This window comes from Diprion similis, chromosome 11 (genome assembly GCF_021155765.1).
Source record: "Diprion similis isolate iyDipSimi1 chromosome 11, iyDipSimi1.1, whole genome shotgun sequence".
Taxonomy (NCBI): domain Eukaryota; kingdom Metazoa; phylum Arthropoda; class Insecta; order Hymenoptera; family Diprionidae; genus Diprion; species Diprion similis.
In genome coordinates this window covers 12,051,343-12,077,126 of record NC_060115.1, presented here as the reverse complement: position 1 = coordinate 12,077,126, position 25,784 = coordinate 12,051,343, and the positions used below count along the sequence as shown (strand labels likewise).

Here is a 25,784-nt window from a genome sequence, read left to right as displayed (position 1 = left end):
GTATTAGTTAGAAACGGAGAGGAATATGATCGCGAAATGCCCGGGCGGCAGCGGGGGGGGGGGGAGGATATCTCGTCGAGTGTAGACCTCGGGTTCCGGTCGCTCCGTCGGTAAGGAAGAGGCGGCGGAGTCCAGGTAGTCAGGAGGCGGCTGGGCTTGGTTGGCTCGGCAGTCAAGCAAGTCGCTTCGACTCCCCTCCGGATCATCGTCGTCCACCACTGCGCCGCGGCGCCGCAGCCACACTGACGAGCGACGGGTTGTTTCGGGACTTCAGTCTGTTCAGGTTGACGATTTCAGGTGGACGATAGCCGCCGACGGTCCGCCGCCTCTGCAAATACTCGACTCTTGACCCGGCGGTTCCACGCCTTCCAAATCAAAAACTACTTTTCAAACGAGGCGCGGTGCAGCGCGCGAATTTTATTTCGTATCGGACTTTGTCGAGTGATTACAATTGTATTATATCCAAGTTGGGAATACAGTTTTTTCTTAATTTTTAACTTAAGACCGGTGTTTTTAACAAAACTGGAACATAAGGAGAGAGGGAAAAAGTGTGCACCCCGTGAAGCAGGAAGATCACGATATATGGAACCACCCCATGGATAGTAACATGTCTACAGCCTTCGCACATCGGTATGATTATACGTCGATAGCATTTTCATTCGTCCGAATTGTTTACAACGCTTTTAATTCTACTCTAGAAAATCATCATTTTCGAATTTTTCATTTGAAATTTGAACTCCGTTTGGTAATTATACTGAGTTCATCGCTACTTGAAGCGCTTAGAAATTTTCTCTTCACGGTATAAAAATTTCATATTATTGAAGTAAGGGTAAAAAAAAAATTATATATATATACACACACACGCGCAAACATATATATATATATATATATTTTTTTTTTCTTAATTTTATAGATCTATTCGCTCCGTACAAAAATCGTACGTATCGGTGAATGTATGCATGGATTTAGGGTCGAATCAGTGAAACTTGGGCAAAATTTTTCGCAGCCGTTCGGGATACCCGGTGTGTCTATGACATGTATACATATATCTGAGGTGCGTTGATCTTCCAGAGGCAATGTGCCGGTGCCAACGATCCTGCGCACTGTCTTACCTTGGGTGGATATATTACGCGTGCTAATTTAATCTATAGAGGTTGGCGAACATTTACCTGCATACGTATAAATCGTATATGCATACCAAACACAAAGCAGAAGTGCATTTGTCTGGATGTCGATGTGCACCACTACCGCAGGCAATGTCGGCAAAGTTGTAATATTGCTAATAATACTTACACCCAATTAGTCATTATAATCCCAAGATTATAATTCAGCTTCGAGACTGCAAAAGCAAGTTATTTCGTGGCTGCAGCTGCTGCTGCTGCTGCTGTTGTTGCTGTTGCTCTCGTTCCAGCAATTATAACTCTTATTGTGTAAACGTATAGCGAGTAAGAAAAAACAAATGTTGAATATGAAATTTGCAGACCCGTGCACTGCAGCAAAGATGGATAAAATATCAGACGATGTACTCGGCTAGCTTATCATCCGCACCTGAAACAATCGCTCGTTTATTTCTTTACTCTGAAGTACTATGCACGTCTTGCTAGTCTCATATTATAACCATGCGGCAAAAATTTGATCGTTAAAATTTTCTACAAGTCGACCTTTGCTAGCTTCTTTCGTTTTTGTTTCATAGACTGAGCTTTACCGCTGGTGTTGAAGCTTGTCTCGATGGTTAATAAAAGCATGTTTAGTTTCCGTACTTTGGCTTGTGAACCTATAATATACCGCATGCACAACGGTGTCTAAATACACGTGCCGAACGATATAATCGGTCAGCAATTACCATCGTTGAGGTAACTAGTACATGAATTCACTTTGTGGAATGAGGAAATTACATACGCATTTGCGTTGCAGTAATTTTACGAAGAAATAGATTTATTAGAATATAAACAGAACGAGTGAATTATTCACAAAGAGGAAATTTGTTTTAGCTTATCTTATACACCAGCGGCTAACGAACGATAGTTCTACAGAAAATTATAAGAATCAGCGTTTTCGAAGAAAATAAATCGGTACAAACTATCGTAAGTTTACGAATCCATTCTTGGTCTATCCTTGTTTCTAGAGCCTGTTACTGCAGAAAAGAAACGTAGATTTTGAAAAACAATTCGCTGGCAATTAGGATTTTGCAATTTTAGTTACAGTAATTGCATACTATCAAAAATGAAATTTTTGCCTTTTTAAAAGCCTGTTACAAAATTTTTGTAAACACACATTATACCATAACATTCGGATTCACATCAACCTTGTACCAATTATACGCAATCATATCGCAGCTAAATGATTCAAACACGTTGAATCTGCGGACGATATGTCTTCCAAAAACTGAGAAACTTTGCTGATTGTTGTTACTCTGTTATTTATTGTCTGAAAAACTGAATTTGAGAGAATATATGCATAACGATCTTTACTGCAAAAGGATTGGAATGGCACCAGTTGGGGCCAATTTATCGAATTAACAACTCTCACCAACAATCAAATGGTTTTAATCGAAAGAGTAAATACGGCTTCGTTTCAGACTCCCTCATTGCCATTGCCAGAATTATAGTTTTGGGCGAAACAGGTGGTCCGGTCGAAAGGCGCAGGTGACGACCAACATTGTGTAATTTCTTATTCGTTCGTTCACAATATGGTTGGAGCAACGGCCCGTATCGACAATGCCCCGTTTATTAGTGGTACACATAGACACGTTATGTACAAAAATTTTTTACGTGTTGTACACATGACGGTGGAAGACGGACTTACTCGTTGGAAGGAGGATGTCATGGAAGCGTATGGTGTTTGGAGCAGTCGATACACATGATAATGACACAGTGTGTACGGACGTGCATGTAACAGGCTTGCGAACCCGAATTTTCCGCATGACGCATTTCGCTGGCATGAAAATGCGAGGGTGCCTCCCATGGCTCTGCATCACGATGGGTGGGAGCATTATCATCATTGCATGCACAGGGTGTCGATGGTCGATATCTGCCGCAGAATTCGACCTTACAAACCCAGCTCATTTCCTGTTTGGCATCGCGGGTGTAATAACTTGGCTGAAAATTTGTGAAAAACTTATATCCACTTGTATAGGTGTATGAGTTGTTTCACATATTATATAATACTTTTATATGTGGCATATATACAGTTCGCGACTTCCGTAGAAAATATTGCATACCTATAGAGTTATAAAGAAATTATGAAGTGTGGCAACGAAATCACTGGGCATCGTCATATCATGCTATTGCGCAAAAGTTTCTCATAATTATTCAGATATGTCGTCTAGTTGCTCATTCATTTAATCCAAGTGCTTTTTTCTTTGGAACATTGTTCAACTAGGAAGAGCTGAGAAATTTCCGAGTAACTATATGAAAGACATTGCCGGGAATTTAGAAGACGAGTATTCGAGTTCAATTACATAAGTGAATTTTCACGTTTCCGTAATAATTGCGTTTGAACAATTACGTTACGAACAAACACTCTTTTTTGGAAATTTTTCGAGGTTGTGAAATTTCGTATTCTTGTAAAAAAAAAAAAAAAAAATATACGGTGTAAAGTCAGCTGTAACTTTTTCTTGGGATTATGATTAAGTATTCCGTACAATTCGCTTCCAATATGATTGCAGATAAATTTCAAAGAATGACCAGATAACATGTATATAATTTTTTTTCAAATCGCGTGTCATTTACTTTTGATTATACAAAATGCACGTTGAAGTTCCTCTTGTAAAATTAACCGAGAAACGTATCCTGCGTTCACAAAAAGAAAGTGTGTTTGTATAAAATGCCGCTTTAATTCTACGTAATTTCTGACAAGTGGAATACTTCCGACCGATCTCAACTCGAGATTTTTCTTGCAGGGTCAATACACCATGTGGAAACCCACACTGTGATATATTATACGTATATAGTTCCATATAGTAGAATAAAATCCGGCTCGCGAATTCTAATCAAAGGATTGACTAATTTACCGCTATCTGTCAGATGTAGCCAGGGCAATATCACTTATGAAACTTGAGTGCAAAAGATAAATCACGAACAATCTGACTAATTTCTTCCCTTCTTATCGTTGATCACCATACGCATATCGGCGATTATCATCTGAACTTTCAATTGCACGCTCGCCATGTAATGCGCGTAAATAGATAGATCTAAAATTGGAAAAGGATGATACCGTTTAACTCTGTTGCGTATCTTTGGTGGGTGGAGATGGATGATCGTTATCGTTTTCTTTTCCTGGCGTAGATGCCGCGATGGTAGACGTAATAGTTAATCAGAGAGGCTAAAGACGATCGGAGATTATTTATCAGCAGAACACGAATTATACGCTCTTAATAGGCAAGTTCCGAATGGCTGTATCCTAGCGGTCCGAGACCGGTTCCAATCGATTTATTGTCGCAGCGCGATAAGACCTCTCTGAATGTTTGCTGCTGTAAAATGCCGGTGAGATAGTTCCGCACATCAGTTTTCCGTACTTACTTTCAGCTCTGATTACTCGCACTTTTAGTTCTGTGTAATAACTGTGGAATGGAATGTAAGATAATACATGGTAGAAAAAAACATCAAAACAACTAAGCAGCCAACGACAGGGAGAAAAGAAACTTTACAACTTTATGACGATGAAAATTGTTCAAGTACATCTATACACAAGTATGTATATAGCTTGATGTTGTGATACGTGCTCCGGAGAAAGGGATTCCGCTGTCTTACCTACTACGCACATACATAACCTAGTAACCATAACTGTAATGCGCGTGAACCGCGTTATGGATTAATTAATTTTTACGACATGAGCTTTAGCGAGGAATAGCAAGAGAAATTATTTCCTCGCGCGGGGTCTTGCTGCGTGTTATATTCGAAACATTCATACCCAGTGTCTAAAAGTGGGGTGGTTGACCATTACGGGTGTCGACAGTGGCGCCATCTGCTCGCCGTTTTGGTGGCGTTTCCGAATCAATAAAGGGGCAGATCGCATGAGTCACGTGTGCTTTTTTTCTTCCTTATCCAGTCCTACGCCTCGTTACAAGTTATCTACGCGGATGTCGATGTAGTTTTATTAAACAAGGGAAAGGATATCTTTTCCACGGGGTGAGAAACGTGAGGATTGGCAACGTGTCGAGGATGATACAGGAGTGGAAAAAGGGCGGTTGCTTAATTGAAAATAATCAAAAGTTCACCGCAATCCTCACGTTGCAACAGATCTTAGGACAATTCGAGCTGACTTCTCACAATCGGCCTACAAGCTCTTCAAGTATCACTATAACCTACTCCTCGTTACAAAACAATAGAAAACCATTATTTATCCTCACATAGCGAGTCTTGGACAAATGTGGTCGCCACTCTCCCAACACAACACTCGTACATTTTACACCCAACAATTTACGTTTGTACTGCGCGTATCTTGCAATAGAAGATTTCTTGTTCAGGTAAAGTTTGGGCGAATGAATTGGTTATAAACAATTTCCTCTCTCCTGCAGAGCATATAATAATGCAATCAGTACATAATTTCCCAGTGGTAGAACAAAGTAGCTGTAGTACATGGAGAGTTCCAACAATTATTTGAAGAGTTGCGATCTCTGAGAGGTACGGATAATTGCACTGTTGGTACGAAACTTTACATATTTTTGAGACGCTTCGGAAAAGATAAACCTCCCCACATTAAAGCTGCTTTACACTGCCACTAGTTTCGAGTAGGAATGTAACTCAGAGAGTTTAAACTACCAACGCAAATCACTCTTTCTAGTCAAAAAAGATAACGTAGAGTATGGCTAAATATCTTACATGCCGATCTTCAAGGTGGGATATTATTTATGCACGGTAATCATACTCTGTCCGACCAACGTATTCTAGAACCTATTCGGCCGCAGTATTACCGTTGAACCGTAACAATAGTTGCGAATATTGCCGATCATGCAGCTTGAATCTTTCTACTTGTTCAGTTCTTCATTTTGCTAATCAAGTTTTAAACTTCCTTATAATTCAAAGCGTTTATCTATGCTGGGAATATTTTTGATGCGCGTTAAGGTAATTGTGAGAAATTACGATTGCAGTCTCTTTCCATCCAGGAATGAAAGTAGGACTTCAAAACTGATTAAAAAGAAGAATGGCATTTTTTAAAGGGTTGAATACCTCTACGTGCCTCTGCAAAAAAATAGGAATATGCACTGGTTATATTAATCAGCAACAATATTTCATCCGAGAAACTTTCCTTGCGGGTATTAGTCGCCAAATGACGACACGGCTGACTACGCTCGAATCAACAAACTAGAAATGTTGGCTTGCGGTTTTTTCAGGGTTCAGATAGTTCCCGAGTTGAAGCGAACAAGAACGCTTTCCCTCGACGGCATCTCAACGCCAGGAGTAAATTCCCTATTTTTTCCCCCATTTTTTCACCGTCTCTGATTCTTGTCGTCGTGTTCTTCAAACCGAGCGAAGAGTTCTAAACCGACAACGCATCCTTGGGGCACGTTGCGTGGCTTTTCTATACTTCGTGCAACAATGGCTAGATTAGCCTTCTATAAACGGTTCACTGACTCTTCTTATTGTCAGTCTAAACTCTGTGCAACTTACCACTAATTTTTGCCAACGGAAATGACACGACCACACTTCAGACTAACAAAAAAAAAACTTAATCAAATCTCAAATATTACTGTATATAAAAGTAGTAAAAAACTCCTCAAAGGTTTAAGTATATCAGTATGTTAATGCAAAGTATGCAAATATTATGCAAAATCATACAATGTTCTCGAGATCATTAGGTTTCATACTTTTAGGGTGGAGACTTTGCTAACATTTTCTCAGTTAGGTGCGTTGATAAATATGCTGACAATATTCCTAAGCAGGCTGAGGATGCGGGTAAAGTTCATGAAGTTAACGTAACAATGTACATATTTTCAGGAAATCTCTTAAGTTCGTAACTTTGGAGTTAACTGAAATGAAGTGAATCATTATACAGCATTTAGAAACTGAGGTTTTGTGAATTGAATTCCATCAAAGTTATTTCGATATTGCCCCAAAATAGTGATTTTTCGTCCAGCGTTTAGTAAAGTTAACATCACTAAAAATTCAATCACGTGATCGAGGATCGTATTGAACCGTCGCTGATAGACGCCATGACATTCTATCCTTGAAAATGAGACGATAGCCTATTGAAATACTCGCACGTATCGCCAATTTACAGTTTTTAATTTCGTTATTCTTTCCTTATTGCAAAACGACGACTTAAAGCTTTTCAGCAATCGTTACTGAGACGTTCTTATCGTCTTATATCATCGGTGAAACAAAAGAATAAGTCAATTCAAAGGTGCCTTGGTATTATACTGTTTCCATTCGTCCAATTTCAAGAATACGACATCCGGTGACTTGGAATGTTTTTTGAACTGTTCATCGAGCAGTGTGACGCACATCTCATTGTGACCGTCGTGTGTCATTCTTTTCCCTCGTTTGTAGACGTGCAACAAATGTCTGTACACACATATTTACATTTTCTCTACAAAACAAAAAATGCGTGTAAGTTAATGAAAAAAAAAAATTAACATGGGTTGTGCAGCTCGATTCTATTTTATGCTTGATTTGATCCAAAATACCGTAGCTTAGTCAAACTGCGAATTAACTACTTCCCGCACGTATTTCGGATCACAATGAAATGAGGTAAGACACACATAACTTCAAACTGGAATGCCTCGTGGGTTTGTCATTGGAAAATACGTCACTGTGAGGGTGAAGTTCAACTTGAATCACGTTTTGCCATTCGTGAAAACAACTTTGTATCCTAGATTTCGGATTGACGATTCAGATCTTAGATTCAAATAGAAATTGGCAAAAAATATTGAACAGAAGTAGATGAGATGCGCCACGAAATTTTTCAATCCTTCTTCAAAAACGACACAAATCCCATATAGCTCAATTTGTAATTTCGGGATTTGTAACCGACGTTCCTTGGTTCGATGTTTTGAAATTTATCCAAAAACATCAAAACTTTTTATTCGCACCGCACAAACCACTGAATAATTTTTCAAATCATAAACTGCTATGAGTGGTCCTTGTGCTTTTGCAGGCATGTACGTAATGTAAGCGACTCGTTTATCGCTTTTGCGTGCCTGCTCCCCCCCCCCCCTCATCCTCCTCCTCTGCCTTTTCATAACACAGTCCATCTAAAATACATTCGTTATCACTACTGCGTCGGAGTTTCATATACCTGCCCGTATATGCTCACGTAAATTCCCCGGGCGATAAAGGTTTTTGCGCGTAGGTGGTACTTACGGCGTAAAACGCGGCATAAGTGCGGGTATATATATACAATTATACATATATACAATATATATTAGGGTGTCGCAAAAAAACCGACAATTTTTTTTTAAATATATTTAAGAGGTCGCTCCACATTTTTTGAAACGTCAGAAATCGTCGAAAATCGAATTTTTTTTTTTAAATTTTTTTTCTCTTTACGGTATAATTTTATAGACCAAAAGAAAATAAGTTTCCGAAAGTTTCAGTTCAAAATTTGAATTTTGAAAGGTCGCTCATAATTTTTTTTAATTTGTTAGTGCATTACTTTAGATTGTTTCAAGCGACCTTTTAATATTCATATTAAAATTTCATAAATATTTTTTCTTCAATATAATTTTTTCAATTTAATTTGGTAACGATTCTTGACATTTAAAAAAAATTGGAGTGACCTCTTAAAATTTTTTTTTTGAGCTGTCCTTTGGAGTGGGCTCTTAAAACATCAAAAACTAACATTTTTTTCACACGAAACTTAAAAAAAAAATAGTTGGTTTTTTTGCGCCACCCTAATATAAATGTAGAGATGAAATTACACTTTCGCGTACTAGCAATTATTCATCTCGCTTACGGCTCATCCATGTCTTCCGATAATATGCCGATGCCATGCCAAAGTGCGGACCCCGTGTGATAGTAACAAAGGCCTAATAGATACACCGTGAAAGTGTGCATCGGTACGAGGGTATACTTACGTCCTATTCACGCGCGTGTATCATGTATACCCAGGTGTTCCTTCAAGGAAATAATACCAGCATCCGCGATGCTGGTTATAAACGGAGTCGAGTATTTTCTAAGACAACCGTTTAATGTCTTGTATTTGAAAATTGTCTGAAGAGAATTCCAGGTGGATAGACGGTCAATTGAACATCAATTCTGCACCAGTAAAGTGTAAATCGATTTTGCTTGCAGGTTGAGAATTTTTTATTTATCTTAGTACGAGATGATCCTGCTTTGAGTATTTATTGAATCGTTGTATTATCGAGCTATGAAGATTTGTTTAAAAGTCGAAAAATAGAAAATACTGGAATTATCAAGTCAAAGTTTAGATTCACTGATACTTCAGTTCAAATTCATTCGAAATAGTTGAAATTAAAATGTAGTAAATTCGTTTGATATTTCAATCTACGATGGCTCATTTCATTAAAAAGTCTTACGCAAGTTCACAAATCCAATAAAACACTGTTTGTTTTATGTAGACATCGGTAAATAATCAATTTTACAATATTGTAGCGAGATTGATTATGATCAGGAAACGGCATTATTCAGTTGACAACTGAAATATTGAAAAAATGTAACTCACTGAGTTGCTGTAAAATAGTGTTCTGAATAAAATGCGCCATTGTAGAGAAAAATCGAACGAACCCACTAGATTTTGATCCATTTTGAAGCAATTTGAAAAGAAGCATCGATATCTAAGCTCTTGTTCATGATTTCAATAATTTCTATATTTTTATATTCTTCAAGAGTCTTCGAAGGTTACGAATACAACAATTTTATAAATATTCAAGGTACAGCTTTGATGTTTTCTTCTTCTTCTTCTTCTTCTTCTTCTTCTTAAAAAAAAAAAAATTAAGTTGTAAAAATCTAAAAAAAAAATATCAAATTGATTGTTTGCGTACTATAAAACATCTGCAAAGTTAAAGAAAGTGCCCAAAATGTAAAAAAACGCCTTCGTTTCGAATAAAAAATGGCGCTCCGAGATCCATATCCACGACTAAGGCATTCCATGAGGAGTTTGAAAAACTTTTGGGGTGAAATTCGCCTGGAGAGACCGATTGGGGTTAACAAAGGACGTATGCAAGAATCGAGCACATTCCTAAAGGCATAAGGTGTGATGAGGATTACTTATGTTAAGACGACTAGTGCCGTATAGCTGTTGTATAAGGACCCGGGCGTTCCTTTCTTGGGCGTTGAGACTGGGCTCGTGATGTGAACTCAACTCGCAGGTGAAAGAAAGTTTTCCTTTAGAATACCGGGCGTGCAAACGTACGTGGCGTACGTATAACGTGCATGTATGACGTACGGATATTTTGCTACGCGCCAACTTTGCGCCGCGGATAGTTTTGGTAGTCCATGCCTTCTTCGCACGCGGTTCCAAAGGCGACGTCGTAAATTACATGGTAGATGGTACTTGTAGCAGCATTTCCCAGTTAGACGTGCACGCAATTCCCAGATAATTTATTGTCGCGCAGGCCGTTAGTCACCCTTGCCAGCAGAAACTGGCTTTGCGGTTTGCACGGTTAAAACTCAAGTATATCGATAATCATCTATACAGAAAGCTGACTTTGGCTTTGGGGGACAGTCCAAATTTGCGGATCAAATTTTACGTTATGGATGTTAATTCATTTTGCGATGTTTCTCGTCATTTTATTCCGTCGTATAACAAAGTCAGACTTATCAAATTTGCATGAAAATATATTCACTTACATTCGTCGATAATCTGTTGTACGATGGTTCACCTTATTTTAATGAGCCCTGATTGAGTCTGTGATGTGTTGAACAGTGACTGTGCGGTGAAATCGTTGATGAAATCTTCATGATTTTCATCATATTCAAAAGTTTTGACAATTGCTAGTGTTACACAAGTGACAGTCCGGTAAAATTTGGATTTTCGAATAATCTTAAGGAATGTTTATAGGAAAAAGAAGATTTTTATTACTCCGACAAGAAATATGATTTTTATAAAACGACTCATGTGCACCTTGATGCCATTTGAAAGATGTGACTTTCTCATCAGGTGCGTAGTTAGATACATTATGTCTGTAATCGCTTTTGCGAAAAGTGTAAAAGCAGGGTATATTGTAGGTACATCGTCCGTACACCACAAATGTACGCAAGTTATACAAGTGAATAGTATATGTGAATATATGTATGCATGTAATAAGGAGAATTTGAAATGCCAAGTACACGCTAGAGAGTGCTGGGATTCGAGTGCGTGAGAAACCTCGGGTAGTTTAACCGTGCGAAGAAGATGGTTGCATAATTAAAGATTGCAGTATCAGACCAGAGTTACATCAATCCTTCCTATTTCACGTACCTCGTTTGTGATTAATATTCGACATTTGGGGACGTTTCATGGGCTTGAAATTTTAACTCGCCCACAAGGGTTAGATTTTTTGAGAGCAAAATTTCCACTCTTTATACGTTCGCATTTTCACTTCTTCATCGCCCCAGGCTAACAGTTCGATTTTCCTAAGCTATGGATTCGGTATTAACTCATTTCCTGGTGCAGTAGAAGCTCGTAATGGACCCAGCGCGATAGCTAAAGACGATTACGTAATCAGAGGGATTTAATCGCAGTTCCGTATCGATTGAGCCGGGCGCGAGCTGGATTAAATCAATATCCGATTTGGTTAGTATTGCTGGGGGAGGAAATCACTGAGGAAGTTCTATTAGCGAACTTGGCAGTGCATTAATCTACGCCCAATTATGAAGCTCGCGAATATAGTTCGCGAGAAGAACATTCCGTGATTTTTGAACTAGCCCAAATTCCTTTCAGCACCGGGGCTGTCTTCATTGGACCGGAAATTTCTGATCGCAAAACATCCGGCTTATTGTTAGTTCAGCTTGCTGGCGAATACTTATGTCGTGGTAGTCTGTAGTCGGACAGGCATGGAGAATTCAAGAAATCGATGCAATTCCATTTCCAACGGATATATCTGTAAGAGTAAAAAATTCAGATGGACGAACAGGTTCTGTCAATGTATAGGATCATTTGAATCACTCGGAAGCTACTCAGAAAATCTCCATGGCTGTGTGGTATTCCATTACCTAGTAGACTATTAAATTGTTAGTATTTGATAACGTCAAGTCGTATAAATTAAAGTTCAATCACAAGATGTGATTATCGATTATATGCATACATATTCGGTATAAATGCGGTTCGAAGCGTGTTGCAATAATTTGTTCCACCTAATTCTTTTAGGTACTAGAATATTTTTTGATTTGAATTTCCATTCTGAGTTGAATAATTTGAAAGTGCCGAAATAATCACTTTTCCAAATCAATTACCCTGTAAAAAACCTGCATAAAAATTTTATACAATTAACGATCGATTCAACTTATGATCAGAGTCGCAACGACCAGATCATTTGTATGAAAAATCATCGCTTCATCATTTCCTGTAAATATAATAACTAATTAGATTCTCAAAGAAGAGATTCTCTAATTAGATTATTGAACCCTTGATCTCGTTTGGGCGTGGTTCTTCAGGAACCGAACGTAATTTACAAATACTCAAAATCTAGAGGCTTGGGCACATTTGTAATTTGTATAATACTTTCTAAGGAGTCAATCTATCAGCAGTAGAGCTGAACATTATGGCGGATGCAATTTGCTGATCGAGAAAGAAGAATTTCTTTGAATAACGAATCCAGTACACTTGTTGCGAAACGTTCGTGACTCGAATTCTAATTTAATGGGAACAATGAAACAACCAGTAGATCAGACCACAAGTGATTCAAATTCTTTATATAAACTTCGATTTATCACAGACGTGAATACATTTTACTTGAAAATTTTTAACGTCTCATTTTATACTGAAAACACCAGGATTGTACAAAACATATTGAGTTAAAAAATTGGAGAAATGTTAATTAATTATTGCCAATGAACATAATTCCGAATTACGTTCGGTGTTAGTATTTCACTGAACGTCGATAGAAACTCGCCCACGTTTCGTATGTAGTAGCAGTATCAGCAGCAGCAACAAATACGCTGACTGCTAGCGATGGTTACGGTATGTTTTGGGCAGCCTGTCTCTCCCAGGAGGTTAGTGAACCAACCTGAGTCGACTTTAGAAATGGTCTGCTTGCGCAAACAGTTACTAATTGACACCTCCGCCGGACGACGGCCGTAAAATCCATCCTTCGAAACCAGGGTTAACAAATTTCAAATCTGCAGGTGACACTGAAAGCCAGCTTTGTGGTACTTGGCCAATAGAACTAGGTACAGGTGCTTAATCGTCTACCGCGAAGTTTGAACAGCAGATAATTAAAGGTCGAAAAGGTACTCTGGAACGATATCCAAAACACACGATCACTACGTCTCTCCTATGGATAACGTAGACTGTTTTATTTTTATTTTTAAACGTCAATGAACGCTCGTGACAGTTTCTTGTACGTTGACCTAGCTCGTAGCTGGTTTCTTTCCACAACTTTCCAGGCGCTTCCGAGGCTCGCGTTCAGCTTCCACTTCGAAGCTATCGAGTCGAGACGGTCCGTGACTTTTCATTCATCGTTTAGTATGTACGTAAAAAGAAGGGGCACTTTTCAAGCTGTGAATCGTTGAATTGTACCTGCATTCTTTTCATACGGACACAATTGCGAGGTTCACGCAGACTAGTGATATGATTTTTCAAAATTGTTCAAATATTTAGTTTATAACTCCGACTGTATAAGATTCGGTCATCGAACTAAGCATTTTATTGTATCTTCAATTTTGGATTTATGTTGAATTATGCAGTTGCGATGAGTAAATAAAAATCTTGTAAATTCAAATCGGTATCAATATACAGTATATTTTTGAAAAATTCTTATAAATGATAGTTGAGAAGTAATTCGAAATCAATTTCTTTAAGTAACGCAACGTTACATATTTACAACTTAGCCATAGCAGCTAGCATCATGCATGCCATTATACCTTTAGATAAGAAACGTGCGGACTTCTTATAATCTTGGGTAATAAAAAAGCAAAGTTAATTACAATTGGTTCAAGGTGACGCGTTTGCACTGATTTAGATATAACTGTGAGTCGCATATCAAAAATGACCCGTCCTTGGACACATTAGAAAATATTTTGATCCGTGTGTCTGCATGCAAAATGTTATAATTTTGGAAAAATTTTAATATCGTGGTTCAAACACTGGTGGGATTCAATTATTTATTGACGTTGACTAGCAGCCTGGAGCTCAAAGTGGTATAATTTGATTATATAAGTTATACTGAGGAATTAGAAAACTGGAGAACCCAAATTAGTTAATCAATATCCGTGAAATTATTATTATGTCAATGAGTTTAATTGATTTTCATACAGAATCTGGTAAAAGTCTATAACGTGAATAATAAAAACTTGACATACTTTTGGTATGCGGTTCGTGATTTGTATAAGATGCCACTTCACGTCGATGGCCTGCCATTAACCAATTAACAATTACAGTAAGGGAAGTGCGTATTTTGAAGTATAATACCTTCGATAAGTAATTAACATGATCGTAGAGATTAAAACTCCCGATTTAATAAACACACGCAATATTGTATTACAATTACTAATATCGCTTCTCATTGATCAATCGTTGACGTACGATTTTACTTGCTTTATGTTTCTTCCTGACATCTACAAGCGCGTATCTGCATGTCGATTAAAAACGTAGTCGAAAGCAAGACACATAGGTATCGACAAAACTTATCTACCCGCAGATAGACGTGACACATAGTATACGAGGTATTTCTGATATCAAATTACGTGAAAAGAAAGTGGAACATAAGACGTATCGGTATATAGGCACATATGCAAATAAGGTCCAACCGGGGATTCTGTTATAAATAAAATGAAAAATCCTGAGTTTCAAAACAACTCTGTCAACCAAACGTATTTAAGGTAGTGACCAGCTGAGAACACTTGTTACCTGCAATGAATCGGGTCACGCATGTCTACTCGATATTTTTGCGACTTTTTTTCTCTCATTGACATCACGCCCCGGCGGGCTAATACTTTCATTGAAACAACAGGTTGATATCAAATTACGTAAACGTCACCTGTTTCCATGGTTTACAGTCGTGAAGCCAATTCACCAACACAGAGATTTCCGATTAGCTAACCGCAATCGTATTAACTATTTGAGTATCGTACGAAATGTTTACTTTTACGTAACACTGCGCTCATTTTATTCAGCGATTCAACATCGATACTCCCAAAAAATATTCAATGTTGGTCCAGGAGTTGAAATTCCAACAGTTACCTAAATGCACCATTACACAAAAGCTTCTCTCGATGTATTTTCAGTTAAGATTTTATACATGAGAAAAGAATTCCGGATGCATTTCTACCTCGGAACGCTTTCACCTGCTGGATAACGAAGAGTCTCGATATGTACCGGGTTTTCGATTTTCGTAACCAACCGCTGTCACCAGTTTCATTTGTCACGCTGTAAACGAATGGGATATTCTTCCAACGGGTGAAGATATGCAAATAGAATCGGTCGGAGTCACTCATTTCATTAAACTTGTAATAAGGTTCACACTTGTGCCAGAAACACAATTCGTTTGTATAAATAGAAACTAACGAACTCTTTGATGACTTATTGTTTTTTAACGATTGATAAAAAATGGAAGATTTAGCAATGAAACATTTCACACTAGTAATGCTATATGGCAATGACTTGATCGCGTGAGTAATTAGCAATATTTATCGTGAGATAACTTGAACAGAATTCTTGCAGTTTCGTATGCATCAAAAGTATTACCTCATTCTCTAGATGGAATTTGAACGGAGAACAAGAATTCGTTTAGAGTGTCAAATTCATTCGCAGAAAATACTGATGCTTGCTGAACTTCAATGAAGTGTAGACTCTAGTCGGTATGAAGAATATAACAAGAGTTTAAGATTATAACGCAGTGGCCTAAAATGAAATTTGATAATTAGAAAATATCAGAATGTAATATCTATTCATAGTTTAGATATTCGACAAGTGAGTCACGAGAAAAAGAATAAAAAAATCAAATTTCACAAGGTTTTACAAATCGTTCAAGACTATGAAACGTGGTCACGAACTTCGACGTGTTGAATGTTCAAGTTCACGATAAACGCGATACGAAAGCAGTAGCTTGACTTGCAAATATGTAGATAAAACAGCAGAAAGTAACAAAGTTTTATGCCATTCGTATTCAGCAGTTGTGAATTTTATCAGTTTTCGAATAATTATGTCTAGCATCGAATTGAGTCAACTATTTTCAGCGAATAGAAGATATATGTGTCAAGCCAACCGTCAAATATAGGTACGCCAACCACAAGTGTGCTAATGATGTTTAGAACATCGTGTGATAATCGGAGCAGCATAACAGCGAAATTTGCGTTGATTTACATTCATCAAAAAACAGTGGAGTGCAAATATGAAACGTCTTTGTGTCGCCTATGCGTTGCCTGAAATTAGCATTTCATTGGTTCTTTCAAAGTGTATTTGTCGTCCGTCACCTCTGCTTGAATTTGGAAGTTCAGAGGACATACGCAGGCATTATTCCAGTTGACACGACGTTGACTTTGAGCTCATTTTCCGTCATCGCCGAATTGTTCGGTGCAAGTTTGCTTCTTTCTTAAGTTCTTGGTAAATCCGGGTTGAAATATCCTCTGTTGACAATACTCCGTAGTTAAACAATCGATACAATGCCCAAGACCTTGACGAGCGAGCAGCTACGCGGGATATTTGCTCAACTTTTCAGCTCATCGTCACATCACAAACTTGGGAACGCGAAAGTGGAAGCTGCACGTGGTAAAGATCCCGAGCAGCATCCTTCGTGGCGAAGCTTGACCGTCCTGGTCAGGGTGAAGGTCGCCCGGAGTCGATCCTTCGCGGTAATCCAAGCGGGAACATTGTTCAGCGGGAATTTCAAACATCACCTTATGGCGACTGCAATCATGGACTTGGCATGAAAATTATTCAATGTGTGTAATTAAAGTAGGGTATAATAACGGTGTCGCCTTGGAAAAGACCTAACGTACGTACGTCCGTACGTTATGTGTGCACACACGCACGTACGAAACGTAGTTGATATTCAACAGGTAACTCTTATAATAACGCCCAAGTTATACACGTGTCATGCAGATATTACAGACAACTTGTACGACTTGTGCTCCGACTTATAATGGCCCAGTCACGACGGCGTCTCTACATTTTACTCAGTGCATATACATGAAATACACGTAATGCATACGTCGATCTGTATCTCGTTTCACGCACAAGACGCACATGTTCTGTAACGTTCAAATATACTGTAGAAATTTAGTGAAAGACCGAAAGAATATTAAACGGTTGAGGCGGGGCCTGATACGAAAGTCATCGTCGGTGTAATTACTATCTGAAATTTATGTCGTCCAATTTGGATTAAACATATCCCAACGATCCAGCGTATAAAAAGATCTCATTTAATGGTTGAAAGAGAAAAAATACTACTACGGATGGGTCGTATTTAATCGTAAAAGTTGCTTCCAACATATTATTTTTACGGCATGGGCATTGAAAAGTTCAGTTTTTGTGGCAGTTTTCGTTCTGTAAAGTGACGCTTTATACGGCAGCGAACAAACTTGCGGAATAAAGTCTTTATTCCACAGTTTTGATGCGCAGTTCCAAGTGCGCATCACAAACTGCCGAATAAAGTAGCTTCGTCGAACAGATCGCGACATAACCTCACTCTTCGTTTTACTTTTCAATGCCCATACCGTAAAAAATATTGTATGTGGCATGCCCGTAAACCGTTTTTTGGCTCGGATAATTTCAGTACTCGCTTCCGGCTCGCTTCCGGCTGGCCTTCAGCTCGTCCTGAAATCTTTATCTTTGCCAAAAAAAACAGGCGGTTTACGTGCATGCCACATAAATAGCTATTCTTGGTAATCTGTATAAATTCATGTGAGGAAATAATAAGTCTGATAACGCTGAACTGAACGGGATTTCTAGCGTAATATTGCTCAGCCACATGTGAATTCCGCGTCTCAATACAGAGATGTAAATTGGGTCGCGAAAGTGAAACGCCAACGATTTTAGAGCTTTTCGGATAATCGAGGTATCATCGGGCCAAGATCGCTCCGTGTAATAAACCTGTTTCGAATGTTATTACGCAGGGGGATTTTGGAGGGCAAAAAACCGTTCGTTCTTTCCCATGTTAATTTTGGGGCCATGTAATGCGGTATACATCCCATTATAAGTATCAAACACTGCATCGTCAGTAAAAAATCTGCACGTAATACAGTGAATATAGAAATATTTTCGTGCTGCAAAAAGATTCGCAAGAGAGCGCAAAGAGCAAAAAGATGGGAGAAGAGTTTCCGACTCGTTGGAACAATCGAGTCGGGTTCTACAACGATTCAGCTGCAACTTGTAAACGGAGTCAAATCAGCCGCAAGATATTAGCTTCTACTCGGAACTAACGTTCCACTCGTCTTACTGCTGTGTGCGTAGCAATGTAGAGAGATTTCTTTTCACGCTGTAGGAAGTGGGCCCAAAACAATAAGTAGGCCTGTGATTTCGTTTCGTATTATATCTATACACAAGTGTGAAGTTCTTTATAACGACTTTATGCTTACTTTACGATCAATTTTAATTACTGTGTAAACATAGGAACATGTTTTCACGGTGCACTTAAAACTGTAATGAAAAAGAAATTCGAGTTAAGGAATGATACCTTGAAAATAAAGTTGATATGGCATGTAATTCAGAACTAAATCGAAACCCAATTCGAAATCTATCACATTCGGTTAGTATCAGTGTGAAGAATCTACCGGCTGGATCATCTTCAAGGTCAGTGGAATCAGTCAAGCAGAAATGATAAGGGTATCTGAACCGATGATCCTGTGCAAAATATAAAAAGTGCCTTTAATCTATCGGAGATAGTCTGTAGTGTGCAAATGCCTCGGATTTGTTGAGCGCAAAAAACGCAATAGAGTGTAGCGAAATATTCAAACATATTAAACCGCGCGGTTCATATTAAACTGAGGCACCGTAACGCCCGGGCATAATTCGCTGCAAAAAAGTTATATTATTATAATCTCGTTGGTAGAAAAAACTATTCATACAATAGTGCAGGTTCATAATCGGAAACCTTGAAAGCTTTGAGAAATAGTTTTGGATATGAATGGAATGGAACCCGCTGTTCCATGATGGTCTACTATCCTAATCTCACAACAGTTTCTATTTCGTCAGGAATTAGGTGGGATTAATTTTACTTCGAACTGTAAGGTCCATTTCCAAGTCAACTTTTGGCAGTTTAGTGAATGTTAAGGAAACGCAATACTTGAAACTCTCTGCAAGTACATCGTTTGCTGAGTTGTTTACCATTTAATTTAAATATGAGGAAGTTTTACCGTTCTCGATTCGTAATTTGAATCACAAAATGATTCGTTAATAAAATAGGTCAAGAGACCCAATTAGTAATTGAAAATCTTCACCCATTACCATGATTCCACGTATCAGTATAAGCCCATTTCGAAACTTTGTATCGCCGGCGTTTGTAGAATTCCAATAATCAGCACCAAGCTTGGTTCCTGAGGCTAGACCGGTGCGTCGAGAGGAGAGGAAAGGAAAGGAATCTATATCCGTGGTTCTGGACCGGGAGAGAACTCTCATGTAAGTCGGTCTTCGGCTTACGATTAACTCGGTGTGTGTCCGTCCTGTCAGTCAGTCGTTAAGGAAGTCACCGACCTGCTGACACACTTGGCCCCCTGAAGGTACTACCAGCAACCGGGCACATGGCACGCATTAGCGTGTTTCATTCTTTCTATAAACGTATGTATGTACCTGCACGCATCCCAGAGGCAGAAGCAGCCGAAGTATATCACACTGCGTGTGCAATTTCAAGCGTCGATGATACTGCGACGAGTATATCGAAGACTGTCAACCATGTGTCAAGTCCAAGGCAAGGCAGATGGATGGGAGTTGCGAAGGCAATTGCCAATGAATTACTTACGATTAATCGCATGAGCGATACAAACCGTTGACCGTTTCGAACCGATCACGTGGTCGGCATAGTTCGAACTATACTATTGGTGGGTAGCTATCACTGCATGTCCAGCAAACTAACGCAAACGTGCCTCCGGTTGTTATGGCTCTGACGACCTCTTTATATACTGCTACATGGGATTCCGATTGTTTTCACTTCGTCGAAATACTCATGGAGTTGCGTTCGAGTATTCCTCTTAGGTCGCGAGTCATGTGATCGGTAACGATAAGCAGTAGTATTACTACATGATTCGTGTAAGCGAGACGTCTGCAGATTTTTTACTTCCGAGCTTATGGAATAGTTATTCATTTTTTTCAGTTGTAAAAATATCTTTATCAACTATTCTAAGCCATTGGGATTGAAATGGTTTTTTAATAGTTCCGATCATGATAGTCTATATGCTCGTTACTAAATAGTCCTTTTCATTGAGGAAAATTAACGTATTTTCGGTCACCAAACCGACAGTTACAATCCATACACATATTTTAAATGCAATCACCGTAATAAATTAATCAATTAAATTAAATCCGGTATGATTAATTTAAGTAATTGCGCACTAAATAATAGTTAAAAACAAATACATTTCGGAGAGTTACATAACATGAGCCGAGTTTCACCACAATCCACATTTATTGTTATAGTAACAAACATAACTGCGTCAAATGTAAATTATCCTAGACTTATTGGTCATTTTTACTGTATTATGTATCTTTAACTCCCGGACCATTTGCATCGAATCGAATATATAACCTATTTCGACTATGGTTTCGTGTTAATCTTGCCATACTTTGAATATCCGACAGTATTGACAAAAGATATTTGTTTGTGTCTTATATTTATTAGAGTTGGTGACAATGTCGTCAAAAATATTAAGTACAACGTTAAATAACTCAGCATAATTTACGTTAATTACAGCAAAAAGTATATCCTTCGGTAATGATTTTTACCGAATCTCTAACAGCAATTCAAATATTATAGTATGAAACTGGTATTGTAATACATAATTAGTTAGATTACTCATACAACTTTGTAATTAATTAGAACACGAGAAATTCATGATTATTATCAGTTGAGATATATTTTCTAAATTTAACTCAACTTTCTAGATTCGCGAGGAAAAAAGTGAACTCATATTTCTGTGGTCTTGGTTTTGCAACAGGTAATCGTGTTTGAAAATTGGCTATCAACCGATTCAATATAGAAAAAAAAAAACTATAAGACAAAAACACAATGTGGAATAAATATTTTTTCGGGAATTCCTTCTGCTCGTGTGACTAAGTCGTAGGTCAGTTCGCGAAGGGAATTTCAATTTTTTTTTAGTATTCATAAGTATATAGTGCAGAATATTTGAAATGAAATGGAACGAGCGAAAAGTTGGGGCCGTGAGTTTTACGCCGATCTTGCCGCGGGCACTACGGGAAGCAGGTCGTGAAGTTTTTACTGGAAGGAAAGCCACCATGGAGGAGTCAATAAAGAATACTCAAGTCGCAGTTTACAGATGCTGTCTTACAGGTGTACACTGCGGCTTGACGAGGCATTTTTGCTGTGATCATGGCAGTGTTCTTTCTTTGAATGTCAAAAGTGCAATAACAAGCAATCGAAATTGCTAAATATCTGAATTTACATTTTATGCAAATGAACGGGACGTTAAAAAATTGATTTGTTTGAAATCTTTACCTCTTGCAGTGTGTATTAAGATTGAAAAGTTCACCAAGTTTGAACCTTCTCGGAATTACCTTTCCCGAGAAATGCCATATCGAAGTTTATCTTTATTCATAGAGTCATTATTTTGACCTAATTCAGGTTTAAGCGCGGATTGTTTTTGTATTGTTGTCGGCATAACAAAATTATGAAAAATAGACATCTCATGTGAAAAATTCTCACCTTTTTACAAAAATGTTATTTTTCGGTAAAAAAAAAAACACTCTTTTTTACGCGCTACCACAATTTATCTTACTTTTGAGTTTTTCAGGGAAAAGCTGAGATTTTTGGGCAGTATGAAACGCATATTTTCAGAGTGAGATGGATGTAAGATCTCACGTGAGCTACGTTTAATTGATAAAGGTCTTTTAATAATATGTACTTGCTTTTTGGAATTCAACGGAGTATTTTTATTTCTGGTTTTTAAGACTAACTCCAATAGTGCACAATTCGAAGAACCGAAAATATTCCGTTTAATTTGAAAAAGAGTATTATTAACAGACCTTTGTCAATTGAACGTGACTCACGTGAGGTCCTACGGCCATCCCACTTTGAAAATTTGAGTTTCTTGCTGGAAAAATCTCAACTTTCACATGAAAAACTCAAAAGTAAGAAGAAAAGGCGGTTTTTTTTTTGTCGAAAAACGTTTTTTTTTAGATTGATTTCAAAAAGTTATCCAGAAATGAGTAACATATTTGGAAAGGTGAGAATTTTCAACATGAGACACGTATTTTTTCATGATTTTTTTATGCCGATAACGATACAAAAACAATTCACGCCAGAATTAGGTCGAAATGATAAATTTGATGTGGCATTTCTCGCGAATGCTAAGTCCGAGAAGATTCAAATTTGGTGAACTTTTCATTCTTAGTAGGTACAAACTACAAGAGGTAAAAATTTCAGACAAACTAATCGATTCTTTGACTTTCTCGTTAATTTATTGATATTTGGTGGACTGGCCCAAAAATAAGTAATTTGATCCAATTTTTCATGTGAATATTGCCAAAAAATCGACTTCGTGAAATATATGTTCGAGCTTCTTTCAGTTTCACGTTCAATCGAAGAATAAAAATATACCTATGTTGCTGAGGGAATGGCGAGAAAGGCACAGAAATGAATCTAAGCAATTCAGTCCGATGAAAAGTTCTATAAATCGAGGCATACCAACAATATTTAATCGGATTGCGGGAGCCAAAGGCTTGTGCTAAATATCCAAGTCAATATAAGCTGTAACAATGATCAGAATGTTTGAAGACCTTTTCATTTGCCACAGTTATCCCACAGACCTGCGCAATGTATTTAACACAAACAAGTTTCGCCGGAAAAGGAAGTTACAAGATTAACGTCCAGGATTTAACGTCTTTGAATTGAGGATTTGAGCCGCATAGCCTTCAGGTTCAAATTTATCCCGAAATATGATAAAAAAAGTCTTTCTAAAAATGGAGAATTTGGTTTCAATTGGTAGAAAAAAAAGCTCTTTAAGTCGGCTCGTGTGAGTTTTATATCAGTTGCAATGAAAAAAAAAAAAAAAACTCATTGCACGAGGATGAAAATAAGGCCAATTATACGTTTCTTGTTATAATTGTGAGTTGAATTTCAAGTTCAAAGACACATTAAACCGAAGTTCACGGTGAGAATTAGCATAGAAAAATCGTCAAGATCGCAATGAAGATTTGCTCTTTGAAAGATGCTACAGCAATTTTGCAGGAATGAATGTCAATGAGTTTTACGTAATTCCCGATCCACTCGGAAATGCTTTCGTGGGAAAGCGTTACATCGGTATTATAATTCCTAGCGCCCACGTCATGCCATAAGTTCGTTCCGCGGCAAATAATTACAAGTTTAGTTATTATAGCTATATGTATGTAGAAAAAGTCGGAGTTTAATTTGCAACGACAGTGACAATGCAATTCTCCGAAGTAATTTGCTCCCTCGATTCCACGTTTTCTGATGAGCTGAAAATCGATTTATGCTGCAGGTTTTTTGGTTGAAAATGAGGCAATAAATCACTAGTGGAGAAATAACGATTATACGTTGGATAAGAAGTAGGCAAAGGTTCGAAGTTGCATTATTTGCGTACAAATGATAAAACCTGTGTAACGCATAAAGTATGAATAAAAAAATCAAGTTCAACTTCTTTCAAGTCATTCGCCTTGCAGCACTTTGAGTCATTTTACATCTCTAAATCGTAAACGCGAATGCAGAGTGACGAGTACATTTCAACTCGAGAACACATTCTATAATATTCCAGAATATAGAATCTATTATTTGACAATTCGCACGCGGCATCGTTGCTTCAGGTTACTGGAAAGACTGAAGCGAAGAACGTCGCACGAGCATGAATCGAACCGACCACGCGTGACGAAAAGATCTATAGAGCAAGGCTACAGATCTGAAGAGTCTGATCTCAAAGCCGGTGTCAGCCAGGCGTATCGGAATCAAATCTTGCTCTAGAGGCCGCGAGTTTCCATCCAATTTATAGAATTTATTTGCAAAAGTTTTGAGTTGGGCAAAGTTTTCGTTCTTTTATTCCTTGGGTTGTTAATGCTTATTTGTTTCACCCTTTCTCAGTTTCGTTTCAACCGTACGTGTAATTCGAGCCTTTTCATTACAGGGGCCAAATATTTTGAAAGTGATTTAAATTTTTGAAAATTATCTGTGACCTGATAATCCGAAAGTGCTCAGATGCTCACGAATTGAAATTAAATACACACTTGGTTTTGTCTTATAAAGACAAATCATAATTTCAATGGACAGTGCTTCGAAACGATATTGTAAGAGTGAAAAGTTCACGCGTTGACGATTTTGAAAGTCGAGAATCTGGAAAAGCAAGGAGATGTAACAAGCTCGCGAACGTTAATTGGACTCGGAAACGGGTAATATGAGTCAGTGTGACATCGTCGATGTTCCTTTAAGAAAAAAGGGAAATTTACCATGTCGGCAAAGTTGGTATTTGTTTTCTCTCTCACGCGAAAGAAACGAGTACGTATACTAATTGAAGGCATTTGGGATCTTAGAGTGAGTGAATTGAATCGTCAATGCGGTATCCCATTGCAAATTAGGCATGTCGGAAAGAGCGATGATAGTCCGGGGACAACGACCCGATCATTTTTCGGAAAGTGATTAATGCACCGCTCAGTTTTTGTAACACAGGTATAAAAAGTGGCTGAGATTCGACTGTATCGAATCGGGTGACCAAAAAAATCCAAAGTCAATGACTCGGCATGAGTTCCGCAGCAGTCATTGTAATTGGCGAAAATTAAAGTGAATCTCTCTTTCACCGGTAGTGCGGGCCGCAGGAATAGCTATTTATGTGGCAGGCCCGTAAACCGCCTGTTTTTTTGGCAAGGATAAAGATTTCAGGACGAGCTGAAGGCGAGCCGGAAGCGAGCCGGAAGCGAGTTCTGAAATTATCCGAGCCAAAAAACGGTTTACGGGCATGCCACATACAAATTTTTTTACGGTATGGGCATTGAAAAGTAAAACGAAGAGTGAGGTTATGTTGCGATCTGTTCGACGAAGCTACTTTATTCGGCAGTTTGGGATGCGCACTTGGAACTGCGCATCAAAACTGCGGAATAAAGACTTTATTCCGCAAGTTTGTTCGCTGCCGTATAAAGCGTCACTTTATGGAACGAAAACTGCCACAAAAAGTGGACTTTTCAATGCCCATGCCGTAAAATAGTATATTGTGTAACGAGGAGGCAAATTCGGTCTTTTCGGGCTGAGCGTCAGTCCGAAAACGAATATTGCAACTACGCCAGACGAAAAGACCGTCGCCTCCTTGCTGCGCACGATTCTTTATATAACGAAAATTATATATTACGCGCTTTTTCACGACGCACGAAATTGAGGTTATGGTCACGTAATGTCAGATTTGTTCGCGTCAGCGCATGCGCGCAGTACAGAAAACACCACTAACTCCTAGTAGACTTAAAAGTAGTCTTTTCAATACTCCGCGCATGCGCGTTCGCAGACTCACTTTGTGCACGGAAAACCCGCATGGAAAAACGCGTAAATCATGCTCGCGTTGTATAAAATAAGCACCAAGGAA

The 25,784-nt window shown here is 38.3% G+C and overlaps 1 protein-coding gene and 1 long non-coding RNA gene across 2 annotated transcripts in view; one reads left to right on the top strand and one right to left on the bottom strand.

Annotated features, from left to right (window-relative positions):
- The first annotated feature begins 260 nt into the window (after positions 1-260).
- The window catches only part of LOC124412553, a 52,818-nt gene continuing 27,294 nt past the window's right edge, over positions 261-25,784 (top strand). The window contains exons 1-2 of the mRNA XM_046892529.1: positions 261-450; positions 498-630. Of these exons, the coding sequence (XP_046748485.1) occupies positions 596-630 (35 nt within the window). The 5' untranslated portion in view covers positions 261-450; positions 498-595. The remainder of the gene's footprint in view (positions 451-497; positions 631-25,784) is intronic.
- LOC124412556 lies at positions 2,161-22,648 on the bottom strand. Its single transcript, XR_006929805.1, has 3 exons — positions 22,508-22,648; positions 4,216-4,222; positions 2,161-2,171 (listed from the first exon to the last, which is right to left on the bottom strand). It is a non-coding gene; the product is annotated as an uncharacterized LOC124412556 (long non-coding RNA).